Source organism: Caretta caretta, chromosome 3 (genome assembly GCF_965140235.1).
Source record: "Caretta caretta isolate rCarCar2 chromosome 3, rCarCar1.hap1, whole genome shotgun sequence".
Classification (NCBI taxonomy): Eukaryota; Metazoa; Chordata; order Testudines; family Cheloniidae; genus Caretta; species Caretta caretta.
The window spans coordinates 29,958,142-29,970,670 of NC_134208.1; the positions used below are offsets into that span (position 1 = coordinate 29,958,142).

At 40.0% G+C, this 12,529-nt stretch overlaps 1 protein-coding gene across 2 annotated transcripts in view; it reads left to right on the forward strand.

Annotated features, from left to right (window-relative positions):
* ROCK2 (Rho associated coiled-coil containing protein kinase 2) overlaps positions 1-12,529 on the forward strand; it is a 171,623-nt gene that overhangs the window by 68,718 nt on the left and 90,376 nt on the right. For both annotated transcript variants that reach the window (XM_048845516.2, XM_048845517.2), the window contains exons 2-3: positions 6,434-6,515; positions 8,530-8,630. In XM_048845516.2, coding sequence (XP_048701473.1) covers positions 6,434-6,515; positions 8,530-8,630 — 183 coding nt within the window. The remainder of the gene's footprint in view (positions 1-6,433; positions 6,516-8,529; positions 8,631-12,529) is intronic.

The window sequence follows — 12,529 nt, forward strand, 5'->3', positions numbered from 1 at the left end:
TACAGATTCTGGAGTAAAAAGAAAAGGAGTACTTGTGGCACCTTAGAGACTAACCAATTTATTTGAGCATAAGCTTTCGTGAGCTACAGCTCAGTAGTAGTTTAAAAAAACAAATTACAGTGACTGTGACAGACTGACAATATCCTGGATAAACCTTATCAAATTAAGAGAAACGTCTTAAGTTAAACCTTATTGAATTAGGGTTAATATCTTTGGGGGCCCATTGTATTAAAAATGTAATTGTGTATATGTTATGGAATTATATGTACCTTCTCTAGTTGGAGGGGGATGCTAATATACTTTCTCTAATATCAGCCCTTTGAAGCCAGCCCCTAGAGAGGTACGCATATGCTAGTGCAAACTGGATTCTCCAGGAACCAACAGACAAAGAAAGGATTTTTGGATAAATAGCCTGGTTTTAAAGTGGCTCAGGGCCTTCTTCCTGATCCAGCAAATGGACAGGACCTCTGGTCCACGGAGGGCCCCAATCCTTAGGGTAGGATGGAAAGACTGTGGCTACTGAAGCCCCATAAGACTGTGTGCTTGTTCTGAGCTGGAGCTGTGATGAACTTGTGATCACAAAGGAAAATCCTTGGGTGAGGTTTTGAGGGACTGCTCCTGCCAGAGCCTATGTTAGAGTTGGGATGTTCTCTGGTAAGCTTATTAGCGTGAGTGTAGGTTCTTTTATTGTTCTTGATCTGTTTCTCTGTCATCCTTTTACCTTAAGGATAAAATAGGCTTGTATAAGAAGTGCTTTGTCGGTAACTTATAATTACAGCAATTCAGCGTTTTAATTGTCTCTGAAGAGAAAGCGAGCAGGTGGGCTTGGGCAACCCAGCCTGTCTCTGCTGGGAATAACACAGTGAAGTCAGGGAACAGTGTAGCCTACGAATACCCCAGTCAAATGGGAATGAGATGCCAATCTCCACGCAAGAGAGGCAATGACTGGGGAGGTGGAAACCTGCGAGTGGGTGCCTTTGGTGGGCCACTGAAGGGACATACAAATGCAGTTAAGGTGAACTGGGACAGTGACAATAAATGGAGAGCAAGCAGGAGATACGGGTCCATGTAGGGAGCAGTGGAGTTAGGAGGACTGTTGATGTTTGGGAAAAGAACAGGTTTTCTTGTTGAGTCTATGCAGGTACATTTAGTAATGAACATCCCTGATCTGTATCTAAGATAAATTCAGGCTCAATTATGGATCTATAGTCAATTGAGGGCTTTTGAGGAATGACAAAATCAGATGATAGTTGAGGTTTCCAGCATCATCAAAACCACCTTATGGAATTGTAGCCCCATTGTTTGTACTGTTGGTAGTCCATAGTAGCCAGTCACTGTGGTACACAATTGCAATTGGGGCCCCGTTGTGCTGGATTCTATTAAATGGTAGTGACAGTCCCCATCTGCACTCAGATAATCAGTTCCCCTTCTTAACTTCACCTGTCTCCCTTTCACATTACCCATTCTGAACAGCCTTAAATCTGACTGTTTATTGGTTATGTTTCTGTTTTGCTGAGTAGCTTAAGGTTTTGTTTTATAAACTACATTGCACATAGTTCTGTACATGGTTCATGTTGATTCATATAAGAAAGTGAGTTATTGTGCCAGATTACAAATAGTGTCTGTGAGGTGTTTGTCAGTAATGTTCAGAAAAACTTCTGTAAATGGATTATCTAAATTTTTAGTGAACATTCCACGTGCTGCCAACTACAGGGGTTCTTGTGCCTTCCTTTGAACCATCTGGTACTGGCCACTATTAGAATGCTAGACTAGATGTATTATGGGTATGATCTGGTATAGCAATTCCTAGGGTAGCATATTTATAAAGGTAGAAATTATAGAATTGAAATCTGCGTGTTTGTGGTGGTATATTATATATTTATGGCTTCAATTGTGTCTGCAGTGCCTTCAAAAAGTACACGATTGTGTCAAACTTCTGGAAGTTAGCAGTGACAGCTTTAAACAGTGTTATGAGCAAGCAAATGGATCAGGAGTTATTTCTCCTCTTCCTTTGGGGAAACTGGTGTGACACCATGGCTCCCCCTTATTCACCACTGTCATATAATTAGGATATGTTTTGTACAAAGTATGCCGTGTGAGGTATCAGTCTAAAAGTCTTGATCTGCTAGACATTAATATCTCATTGGATTATATGTGCTGTCATTGTATGTGAAGTTACGAAGTTTGACTATGTATGAGTTACTGAAACGTGAGGTTGAAAACACCCACAAGCAGCCTTTCAGGTACAACAGTAAAAAGGCCAAAAAATCTTTAATGGCTTATTGAGGAAATGCGCACAAGCACAAGGAATTATGTATGATAGAAACCTCTCAGAGATAGCACCACACAATGGGAACTGTTTGACCCAGGTCACAGCAGAAGAGCTTTCTAGCAAGTGAGAAGAAGTTATAAAAGGGGGAAATTACATCATGATGGTACCTCACTCTCCCTACAACAACAACACCTGGAAACACCCGGGGAACAAAGACTCAGCTGTGGGAAGTGATGGTCCCAGGCTAGAGGGATTTCTAGCCTGTGTATGAAAACCTGGGAAACCCATGCTGCAAAGCCAAGGCAGCTTGTGCTTTAAGAATCTTCCAGCCTGTTTATCACTCGGGTGAGAATTTGCTAATTCATATCCTGCCTATCTAGTATGTTAAACTCAGTTTGTGTTTTTGTTTATTAACTAGGTAATCTGCTTTGATCTGTTGCTGTCACTTATAATCACTTAAAATCTATCCTTTTGTAGTTAATAAACTTTTAATCCAGACCAGTGTGCATTTGACTAAGGTGTCTGGGGAAAATCTCAGCTGGGTTATCACAAGTGTGCACGGTGCTCTTCACACTGAGGGAGAAGCGGACTGGATGTTAAACCTATAGACTGGCCAGATTTGACGAGGGCAGGACGGTACTGCTCTGGGGTCCCAGGCTGGGAAGGCTGGTGGTTAGAGAGCCTGTATGTAACTGCAGCTGGGTGTGTCCCTACCTGTGTGAATGCTGGTGAAAGTGCAAGATTGGAGGGCTTTGCAGCTTGTCACAGCAGCATAGTGTGAGAGGGAGCCCTGGCTGGTGGGTCAGAAGGCTCAGTGGTATCCCAGTTCCAAGTGGCACCCCAGGGGGAACCCGTCACAACTGGGACTTGGAATTTTCAGCTGTATCATCGCTTTCCTTTTGATACCCCTAACTCAGTATCATTTATATTTACTTTCCAGTGTAGTGTCTAGCAACCTTTTTCATAATGCTCATCTGACCATAAGAGAATTTCAGAGTTGGAATATTTGTCGGGGGAGCCACAGAGGGCTGATTTAGCCTTTTATCCCAAAACAAAACTCCCAATTCTATAAATACTATTACTGTAGTACCTGGCAGCCCTAGTCATGACCAGAATGATATTGTTATATTCCTCCATCTAACGCCTTGAATTCAAAGGGAGAGATTAGCATAAACTAGATGTATGTGGTACACATAATGTCTATCAAAAGAAGACTGAAACCTTTAGGACTTCGAGATCCTTATTATCATCACGCGGTCTAATGCAGAACACTTCCAATTCCTCCATAGATAACTGGATTAAGGCAGGTATCTTAGAATCTTACAAAAGGCAAAGAAAAACCTACTGATATAAGCATCAAATATGCCAGTAGTTCCATTGTCGGTGGAAAATTTTCATGACTCCTATGAAAAGAGATGCAAGCAGCAATATGGCCTTGCTCTCGTACCATCATCAGACAGTACAAGATAGATGTATTCATCTGCAGACACAGCTTTTCAGAGGAAGATACTTCAGTCTATAGTGCACGCAGTAATAGAATTTGTTATCCAAGTTTTATTCCTTTTATATGTACATAGCTGATAAATTAATTGTATGTGCGATGCCTATTAGCTTCAATGGCAATTGTGGACACATAATTGGAGGGATGATCTGGGCCTTAGAAATCTTGTTAGTATTGTTACAGATTTAGTTGGGGTCCCAGTGACAGGTCTAGTTTTTCCTATGTTGCATGTAGAAAAGAATCTAGGAAGACCCAAATTAACAGATTAGGCAATTCTTCACCCTCTACCCATGCCAAGTTTCAGAGCCTGGGCTCCAGCCTGAGCAGGAACATCTACACTGCTATTTTTAGCCATGCAGCCTGAGCCCTGTGAGACCGAGTCAGTTGACCTGGGCTTTGAGACTTAGTGTTGCGGTTATCTTTGCAGTGTAGACATACCCTTAATGTGCTATTCCTACTGCTTGAAGCTGCATTGCAGACTGGACATCCAACAGCCCAGAGATTAGTCTCTACCTTTCAAAAGACCTTACGGGATGACTACATGTTTCAAAGGTTTCATGCAGACATTTGCTCTGTTCCACTATACTTGAATCCCTCTATTTGAATTTCTGCATTTCTAAATCTTCAGTTCTTAGTGCCTTCAAGGACTTGCTGAGTAGTTGATTAGCATTAAGAAGTATGACAGTATTTTGGTGAGCTTCTTGCAATGCTTGATGTTTGTTTCTAAGGAGTGGGAGAACCTTAAACGCAGGTGCTTCGTAATCCCTCTGCTGCTTAGTTCTTTGCATTGGCAGTGTGTGAATATTTGAGGTTCCCAAGTGAACATTGTGTACCTCATTATTGCAAGGTGATATCCTAGCCTCCTGAGTTGACAGTGTCTGCACCTCAGCATGAGGTTTCACTCATTTTGCCTTTCTAAACAGATGCTAATTCATCATCGTACACAGAGCCTAAACTTTCCTATGTATTTTCCTATGGTGGGGTGTATCATTAATGTTTTACAATATTGAGGATTGAACACAATGAATGTAATAAAGGCTGTCCAATGATCTGAACTATCTTGTTTTGAAAAAAAAAATACATTATCTCCTGCATAAGGAGTTATATTGACTGTGTTCTTTTGACATAGCAGGTCGGTTGTATACAAACTCCTTTTTCCTTGAGGAATACCAGTTTGGTAAAATTGTGGAATTTAACAAGTTTTTCGTCAGTACATTTAACCACAAGATAGTGGTTCTGGTGCTGGTATTCTCCAGAGCAGTGGTGGGTGGCGAACCATGACCACTGGGAACTGCAGGCGGCTGTGCCTGCAGACAGACGGTCAATATAAACAAACTATCTTGTGGCCTGCCAGCGGATTATCCTGACGGGCCGCGTGTGGCCCGCAGGTTGTCCACCACTACTCTGGAGTGTACATAATTTTGTACATAATTCTACATTTGTAAGATCAACTTTCATGATAAAGTGATTGCACTTTAGTACTTGTATTAGGTGAATTGAAAAATACTATTTCTTTTGTTTTTTACAGTGCAAATATTTGTAATAAAAATAAATATAAAGTGAGCACCGTGCACTCTGTATTCTGTGTTGTAAGCGAAATCAATATATTTTGAAAATGTAGAAAACATCCAAAAGTATTTTAAATAAGTGGTATTCTATTATTGTTTAACAGCATGATTAATCAATGATTAATCACAATTAATTTTTTAATCACTTGACAGCCCTAATAATCACATTTTCTGGACCAAAAATCTGGCCTAACTCGTGAATTTATGCTAATGAGAAGGAATATGTGTTCTTTTGTATTTGTATCTCTGTTGTAGCAAATGTGTAGCACATAAAGTCTTTCATTATGCTCATCTTGAGGACCATATTGGTCCTACCTTTTGGCTGTTTCCCACCTGATTAGTATTTCCCCTCAGCTCTCCAGCCTGCTTCTGTGGATGGGGGATTTGGATGACCTCTGATTCTTCTGAATACATGAAACTTCCTTTAACAGTTTTTGTTTCTTCATGATTGGACAATTTATGTATTTGTGGAGACAGCCTTTTGAGCTTTGGTTTCTAAGAGAAGGAATCCAGTTAATATGCTTTCTTTAGAGGAGAAATTTTGCATTTTTCCTTTTCTAGATGAGATTCTCACTCACCTGTCCCACTTCCCTTCAGTGTTGATAAGGGAAAGAAATATTTTCAATAACTAAACTTTTTTTAATAGCCTCTTTCTGTTCTATAAATATTCTTTGGACTTTTATTATACTTAGATTTTGGGGAGCTCTTTGCTTCCCATTCATAAAAGTTACTGAAACCAGTTATTCTGTACAATTGATTTCAGAATGAGGATTGCCTTACTGTGCCTCAAAGAACAAAAATGTTTTAAGATGTAGGGAAGTTCTGATTTGTCTTGTCCTAGGGAGTCCGAATTCAAGATCAGAAATCCAGTGAAACGATACCTTGAGTGAGGGAGAATTCTAAAACACATGTTGCTGCCCTTGCGCCTGTGCAATCCTTTTCGTTCATTAAGATAACTGTATTTGCATAATGGGATTGTAGTCTGTGCTTGAATAATATAGAACCATACTTATTACAATAGTTTTAAGAGAGAGGTTAATTTTGAAATTCTAGAAACATGTTTACAATTAACTTATTTTTATTTCTTTTCAGGATGGCCTGAATTCTTTGGTCCTTGATCTGGATTTTCCAGCACTGAGGAAAAACAAGAACATAGATAATTTCTTAAATAGATGTAAGTTGCACTTAAATATGCTTGATGTTGTCATGATTGCACTATAACAGTCTTGGAAGCTGAATGGGCAGAAATACTATACATTACTTATGTGTACTTCGCTAATTACCACAAAACAGAGCTTGCACTATAAAAACAGCATTCCCTTCTCAGTAGATACTTGAGATCTCATTGCAATGGTGATGTTTCATTACTAAAATTTCATTACTCTTACAAATGTATTGGAAAGTATACTGATCAATACTAAAGCATTATCAATAATTAAAACAGTACTAGTCAAATGGGTATTTTTAGGATGTATTATCCTTACTTTATTTTATCTTTTGCTTAACTACCAATTGCAAAATTCAGTAATTCAGAAGTCTTGCAGTTAGTGAGGTTCTATTGTAATCTGCAGAAAATAAATATGTAATTACTCAAAATGGCATACACTGTCATGTAAATTTTTCAATAAAACTATACTTTTAATTCAGAAAAGTCCTTCTACCACATCTTAAATAGATTTTAAAGTATGGTTGTTTAATTGCAATGTTTGTTTTAGGTGCATCTTTGTCATGTAAATAACAAACTTACTGTGATTCTCTCTTAAACCACTTCAAAACATAGCTGTTATCTATGGAAGGAACATTTTCCCAAAAATTCAGTCTTGTTTTAAAACCAATTGGAGCTGTAGTATAGACAAAGCTGTGCTAGCTGATGCAGTTTTTATAACTAGCTTAGTTAAAACTGCTTTCTAAACTAGAACTCAAACTTGGGCGGGGGGGGGGGGGGAGGGAGATTTGCAACTTTTCAGGGAATACTCACTCCTTTCAAATGTTAGTGTCCTGGGAAAAACAGGAGGAACCATAATTCCATTAATGTTTACATTGGTCTGGGGAGCAAAAATGCCTTTGGTTATCTGTCCCTTAAGGGTAGTATGGCCTAATGGTCTGCCTAACCCATTATGTGGCACGGCTCTTTAAGAGATTGAAAGATCTGATTATATACCCAAGGATTTGGGAGACACTGGGAGAGAGGAAGCAGTCCTGGGGGTAAGAAGCGTTCAGAAGGAAATCCCGTTACTGTTTCTTTAAGGACTTAAGGCTGGGAGCTTTGCAAAGAGGGTGGGGCAAAGCTCCCCTCTCACATGACCAACTGGGAATGACCTGGGAGAAAGGGACTAGCATAAAGGTTGCCTCCTCTCACAGCAGAACAGATGCCAGGAGATACCAGCAGTGAAAGGCTGCCTTGCTGAGCAACATGAATGATAATTAAGGAAAGGGGACTAGCTGGGGCAGAAGCTGGTAAAGGCCCCCCAGTTGGCTAATATACAACTCAGCTCCATGGAGGAGAGCTGGGGAGACTCCTGGGTAGGGAGAAAGTAGTACAGCCCCGTTCTAAAGAGAAAAGCTGGGGATTCCTGCTTAAGGAAGGACTGGAAAGGGGCAACCCCAAGAAAGAACCACAAACGTTTCCTGGACCAGAGACTCTTCTCTGGTCCTCTTGTGAAAGAAATATATTCAGTATTATGCTTAACCATTTGATGGCTATTAACCTCACAAGTATATCCCGGCAGATCGTACCTGCCATGCTGCTGAATGTGCTTGGTACTTTAACGTAATACCCTCATCAAAAGAATATTAGTGGATGGAGGCAGCACAGCAGGTGGCAGAGGAGTAAAAGTTCAAGGTTGTCATGTTGGGTCCTTAATGGCTAAAATGTGTCTGGAGGCTTGAAAAGTGTATGTTTCTAAGGCATTAGGTAGACTACAACTGAAATTAGAATAGTATTAGTTTTCACAGTTATGAGGAGATGATCATTCAACTGTTTACCAAGAAATACCAAAAAGACTGCAATTATGGATTTTAATTCTGAGCAAATGGTTTAAAAACAACGTAGGAAATTGTTAGTTGCAAATTTTAACTTTTGTATTCAAATGGCTTGTTTTTATCGTCTGGATGACAAATATTACCAGAGCTGTTCTCACTCTGCTACAGATCTGTCTTTATGACGTCATTCTTTAAACTTGTTTTAGATGAGAAAATTGTGGAAAAAATTCGAGCTTTACAAATGAAAGCTGAAGACTATGATGTTGTTAAGGTGATTGGAAGAGGTGCTTTTGGAGAAGTACAGTTGGTAAGAATGTCTACTCATCATCTGATTACTACTTGTCAGCTAGATTTATTGCACCAACTAGATACTCTTAGAGCCACACTTTTAATGGAAAGTATGCACATTTTCAAACATGGATTTATTTTTTTTAATTCTTTGCTTGTTGTAATTTAGTATCAAATTCCTTGTTAAATATAAACTTTGTGACATAAAGAAATCCAAGGGAATTAAATGTTCACATTATATCCTTAACACTCTTTCCTGTGCTGAAGCTTAGTAGTGTATTGAAGTCATAAAATCAGACCTCAAAAATAGTTTACCCATAATGGTGGGTTGCAAGGGAAAGAACTGAAAAGCTGTTTCCCTTACCTAGGGCAGCTTCAGAGTATTTAGCTTGTGCCAGGTATGTTTTTTTCTTGGCCACAATAGTATCAGGAAACCTCCTTTGTTGGTAAAGTGTCAATAGTGCAACAAGAAGGCTTTCCCCACAGTTCTCTCTTGCTCTTGGTACATGGGACAACAGTTTTATAATGCATTCAGTTAATACTATTTACATACAAGGTTTTTATTCCAAATTTCTTTTCTTAATTTTTGTTTCTAATTTAAAAATCCAAATAGTTTGTTTTCAAGGTATATTACCCAATGTAAATACCTATTTAGAAATTTACATAAAGATGAGATTAGAGAACACTCCATCTGCTGATTTGGGTCATCCATAGTTTCCTTGGCAATTGATTTTGATGTGTCCAAGGCTGCCAAGTGCGGTTGTAGGATAAATCAACAATTTTAAAATTGAAAGTGTGTGTGTGTGTGTAATATTTCTAAAATACCTACTTTAAATTTTATATATATGTTTTCACCGACTTCTCATTTTAAAAGTTTGTTGTTGTCAAGGTTCCTCCCCCACTCTGAACTCTAGGGTACAGATGTGGGGACCTGCATGAAAAACCTCCTAAGCTTATCTTTACCAGCTTAGGTCAAAACTTCCCCAAGGTACAAAATATTCCACCCTTTGTCCTTGCCGCTACCACCACCAAACTAATACTGGTTACTGGGGAAGAGCTGTTTGGACGCGTCCTTCCCCCCAAAATACTTCCCAAAACCTTGCACCCCACTTCCTGGACAAGGTTTGGTAAAAAGCCTCACCAATTTGCCTAGGTGACTACAGACCCAGACCCTTGGATCTTAAGAACAATGAACAATCCTCCCAACACTTGCACCCCCCCTTTCCTGGGAAATGTTGGATAAAAAGCCTCACCAATTTGCATAGGTGACCACAGACCCAAACCCTTGGATCTGAGAACAATGAAAAAGCATTCAGTTTTCTTACAAGAAGACTTTTAATAAAAAAAGAAGTAAATAGAAATAAAGAAATCTCCCCTGTAAAATCAGGATGGTAGATATCTTACAGGGTAATTAGATTCAAAAACATAGAGAACCCCTCTAGGCAAAACCTTAAGTTACAAAAAAGATACACAGACAGAATTAGTTATTCTATTCAGCACAATTCTTTTCTCAGCCATTTAAAGAAATCATAATCTAACACATGCCTAGCTAGATTACTTACTAAAAGTTCTAAGACTCCATTCCTGGTCTATCCCCAGCAGAAAACCAGCATACAGAGAGACACAGACCCTTTGTTTCTCTCCCTCCTCCCAGCTTTTGAAAGTATCTTGTCTCCTCATTGGTCATTTTGGTCAGGTGCTAGCGAGGTTACCTTTAGCTTCTTAACCCTTTACAGGTGAGAGGAGCTTTCCCCTGGCCAGGAGGGATTTCAAAGGGGTTTACCCTTCCCTTTATATTTATGACAGTTGTAAATATAATAGATGTAGGACCAGCTGGGATCTGTGTTGGAAAGTGCCTATAAATTTCACAGCTTTGTGATAGTTGTTTTTTTCTATGAAGAAGAGGGGGGAAAAAAAGAATGTTTGCTCTTTGCCAAGAAGCATTGCTGTAAGTAGTTACAAAATAACACTTCAAGAAAGGATGTAGAAATACTTAGAGAAGCTGCAATGAAATTAGACACTTATAGTCCATTTATAAAACTGCTAGCAGTTCCCAAGGCTGGTGAAATAATAAAAACAGAGCCAAGAAAATTATCCAGAGTATTTTAACAAATAGAATGTTGAAGAAAAAACAGGGCATGCACATAAGGTTCGTGACAACTTTTGTTGTTTGTATTGCTGGTTTCCTCTGCAGCAAGCTGGGTTAATTTTCAAAGAGAAATATTGTAGATTTGATATGTCTTGACGAGTAAATACAAATTGCCCTAGTTAAAATAATTAGAAAAAGTTTTCATCCCCTATCCCTATACTTTGTAATAGGTTTATTGCTGTCTTAATTAGGTACTGGATTCCTTCATTAAAATTACTGTAACTAAAAAAAATTGTCGCAGTTTAAATAGAATAACATTTTTTGGATAGTTTCTTACATGCGAAATATGCCTAAGATGCTTTCCAAAATGAAATAATAGTTTGGAAGATAAATGGGAGAGCGAAAATAGCAACTGTAACAACATTTGCATGACTCATGGGTAAGGCTAAGGTTTTATCACGGATATTTTTAGTAAAAGTCATGGACAGGTCACGGGCAAAACAGAAAAATTCACGGAGCCAGTGACCTGTCTCTAACTTTGACTAAAAATATCCTTGACAAAATGGGGATCTGCGGATCTTCACACTACTTCAAGCAGGGCAGCTGCAGGCTGCAGGGTACCCTGTCGCCTGCAGCTCTGGGCATCCCTGGCTGCCCGCAGGGGCTGGGAGCTCACCCATGGGGGCCAGGAGCTTGGGTTCCTCCCCAGCAGCCCAGAGCTGTCCGCCACCTCTGGTGGCTGGGGTTCACTGCCACACCTGGCAGCCGGGAGCTCGGGGGTTCCCCTGCTGCCACCTGCTGGGAGCTTGGGATTCCTCCGCTGCGCTGCCCCAGGCGGCAGGGAGATGGGGGTTCCCGGCCACCAGGAGCTGAGGGGTACCCCACAGCTTCCTGCCCCAGCGGGCGGTGGGGGGACCCTGCAGCTCCTGACCACTGCAAGCTGAAGTAATGGAGGCTGCTGGAAGTCACAGATTCCGTGACTTCCGTAACCTCCGTGACTAAATCGCAGCCTTACTCATGAGTAACTTGCAAGTTTGGATGTGATTCATGTGGGCAGTGTGAAAAAGCAGTGATTTTTTGGCAAGGTCATCCCTGTGTGACAATGTAAGAGTGCAGCTCTTACACACTGTACCGCTAGGTGAGCTCTGCTTGGTTGCAGCAGAGTTAACGGAGAGCCCACAAAATATAGGCATCGCAGGGATTTACTCTCTCTCATCAGGGCTTTACTCAATACCAACAGTGCATCTTTAATCTGTCTGCTCTCAGTGGTAGAAGAAGAGAAACTACTTCTTTGGACCCCACTTGACAGAAGAGGAGCTGCTGCAAATAATTTTGTGAGGAGGAAATTTTCCCTGTAGGCCTCATTTCTGTCCGCCTTCCACTACTGATTCCTGTATCAAGTGTTACTTTGCAAAACTTCTAATAGAGATTTTTTTTTGTTTCTCTTGACCGTAGAAACGGGAAGTGCTTAGGAGAGGTGCTGTAGGTATGTACTTGGTCCATGGGCTAGCAGAGAAAGCCAGAGTGCAAATGGGCTAATGTGGAGTACAGTCCTTCCTCCATCAGACAGGAGGAAGAGGGAAAAGAATGTTGTAATGTGTGTTAACATTCATAATATGTTCAGATTAAAATGTATGTGTTTTTGACCTGGCATTGGTTTCAGCAAATGCACCAGAAGAAGGCCTAAAATAATTGTTGGGGGTGGAGGGAGGGAATTTTGACACACTCAGATTTACACAGATCTTTTTATACATTTCATTCCAACTTAAAATGATACATCCCAAGTAATTATTTTTAAATTATATAATTTAGACTTAGTATTTGCTCTA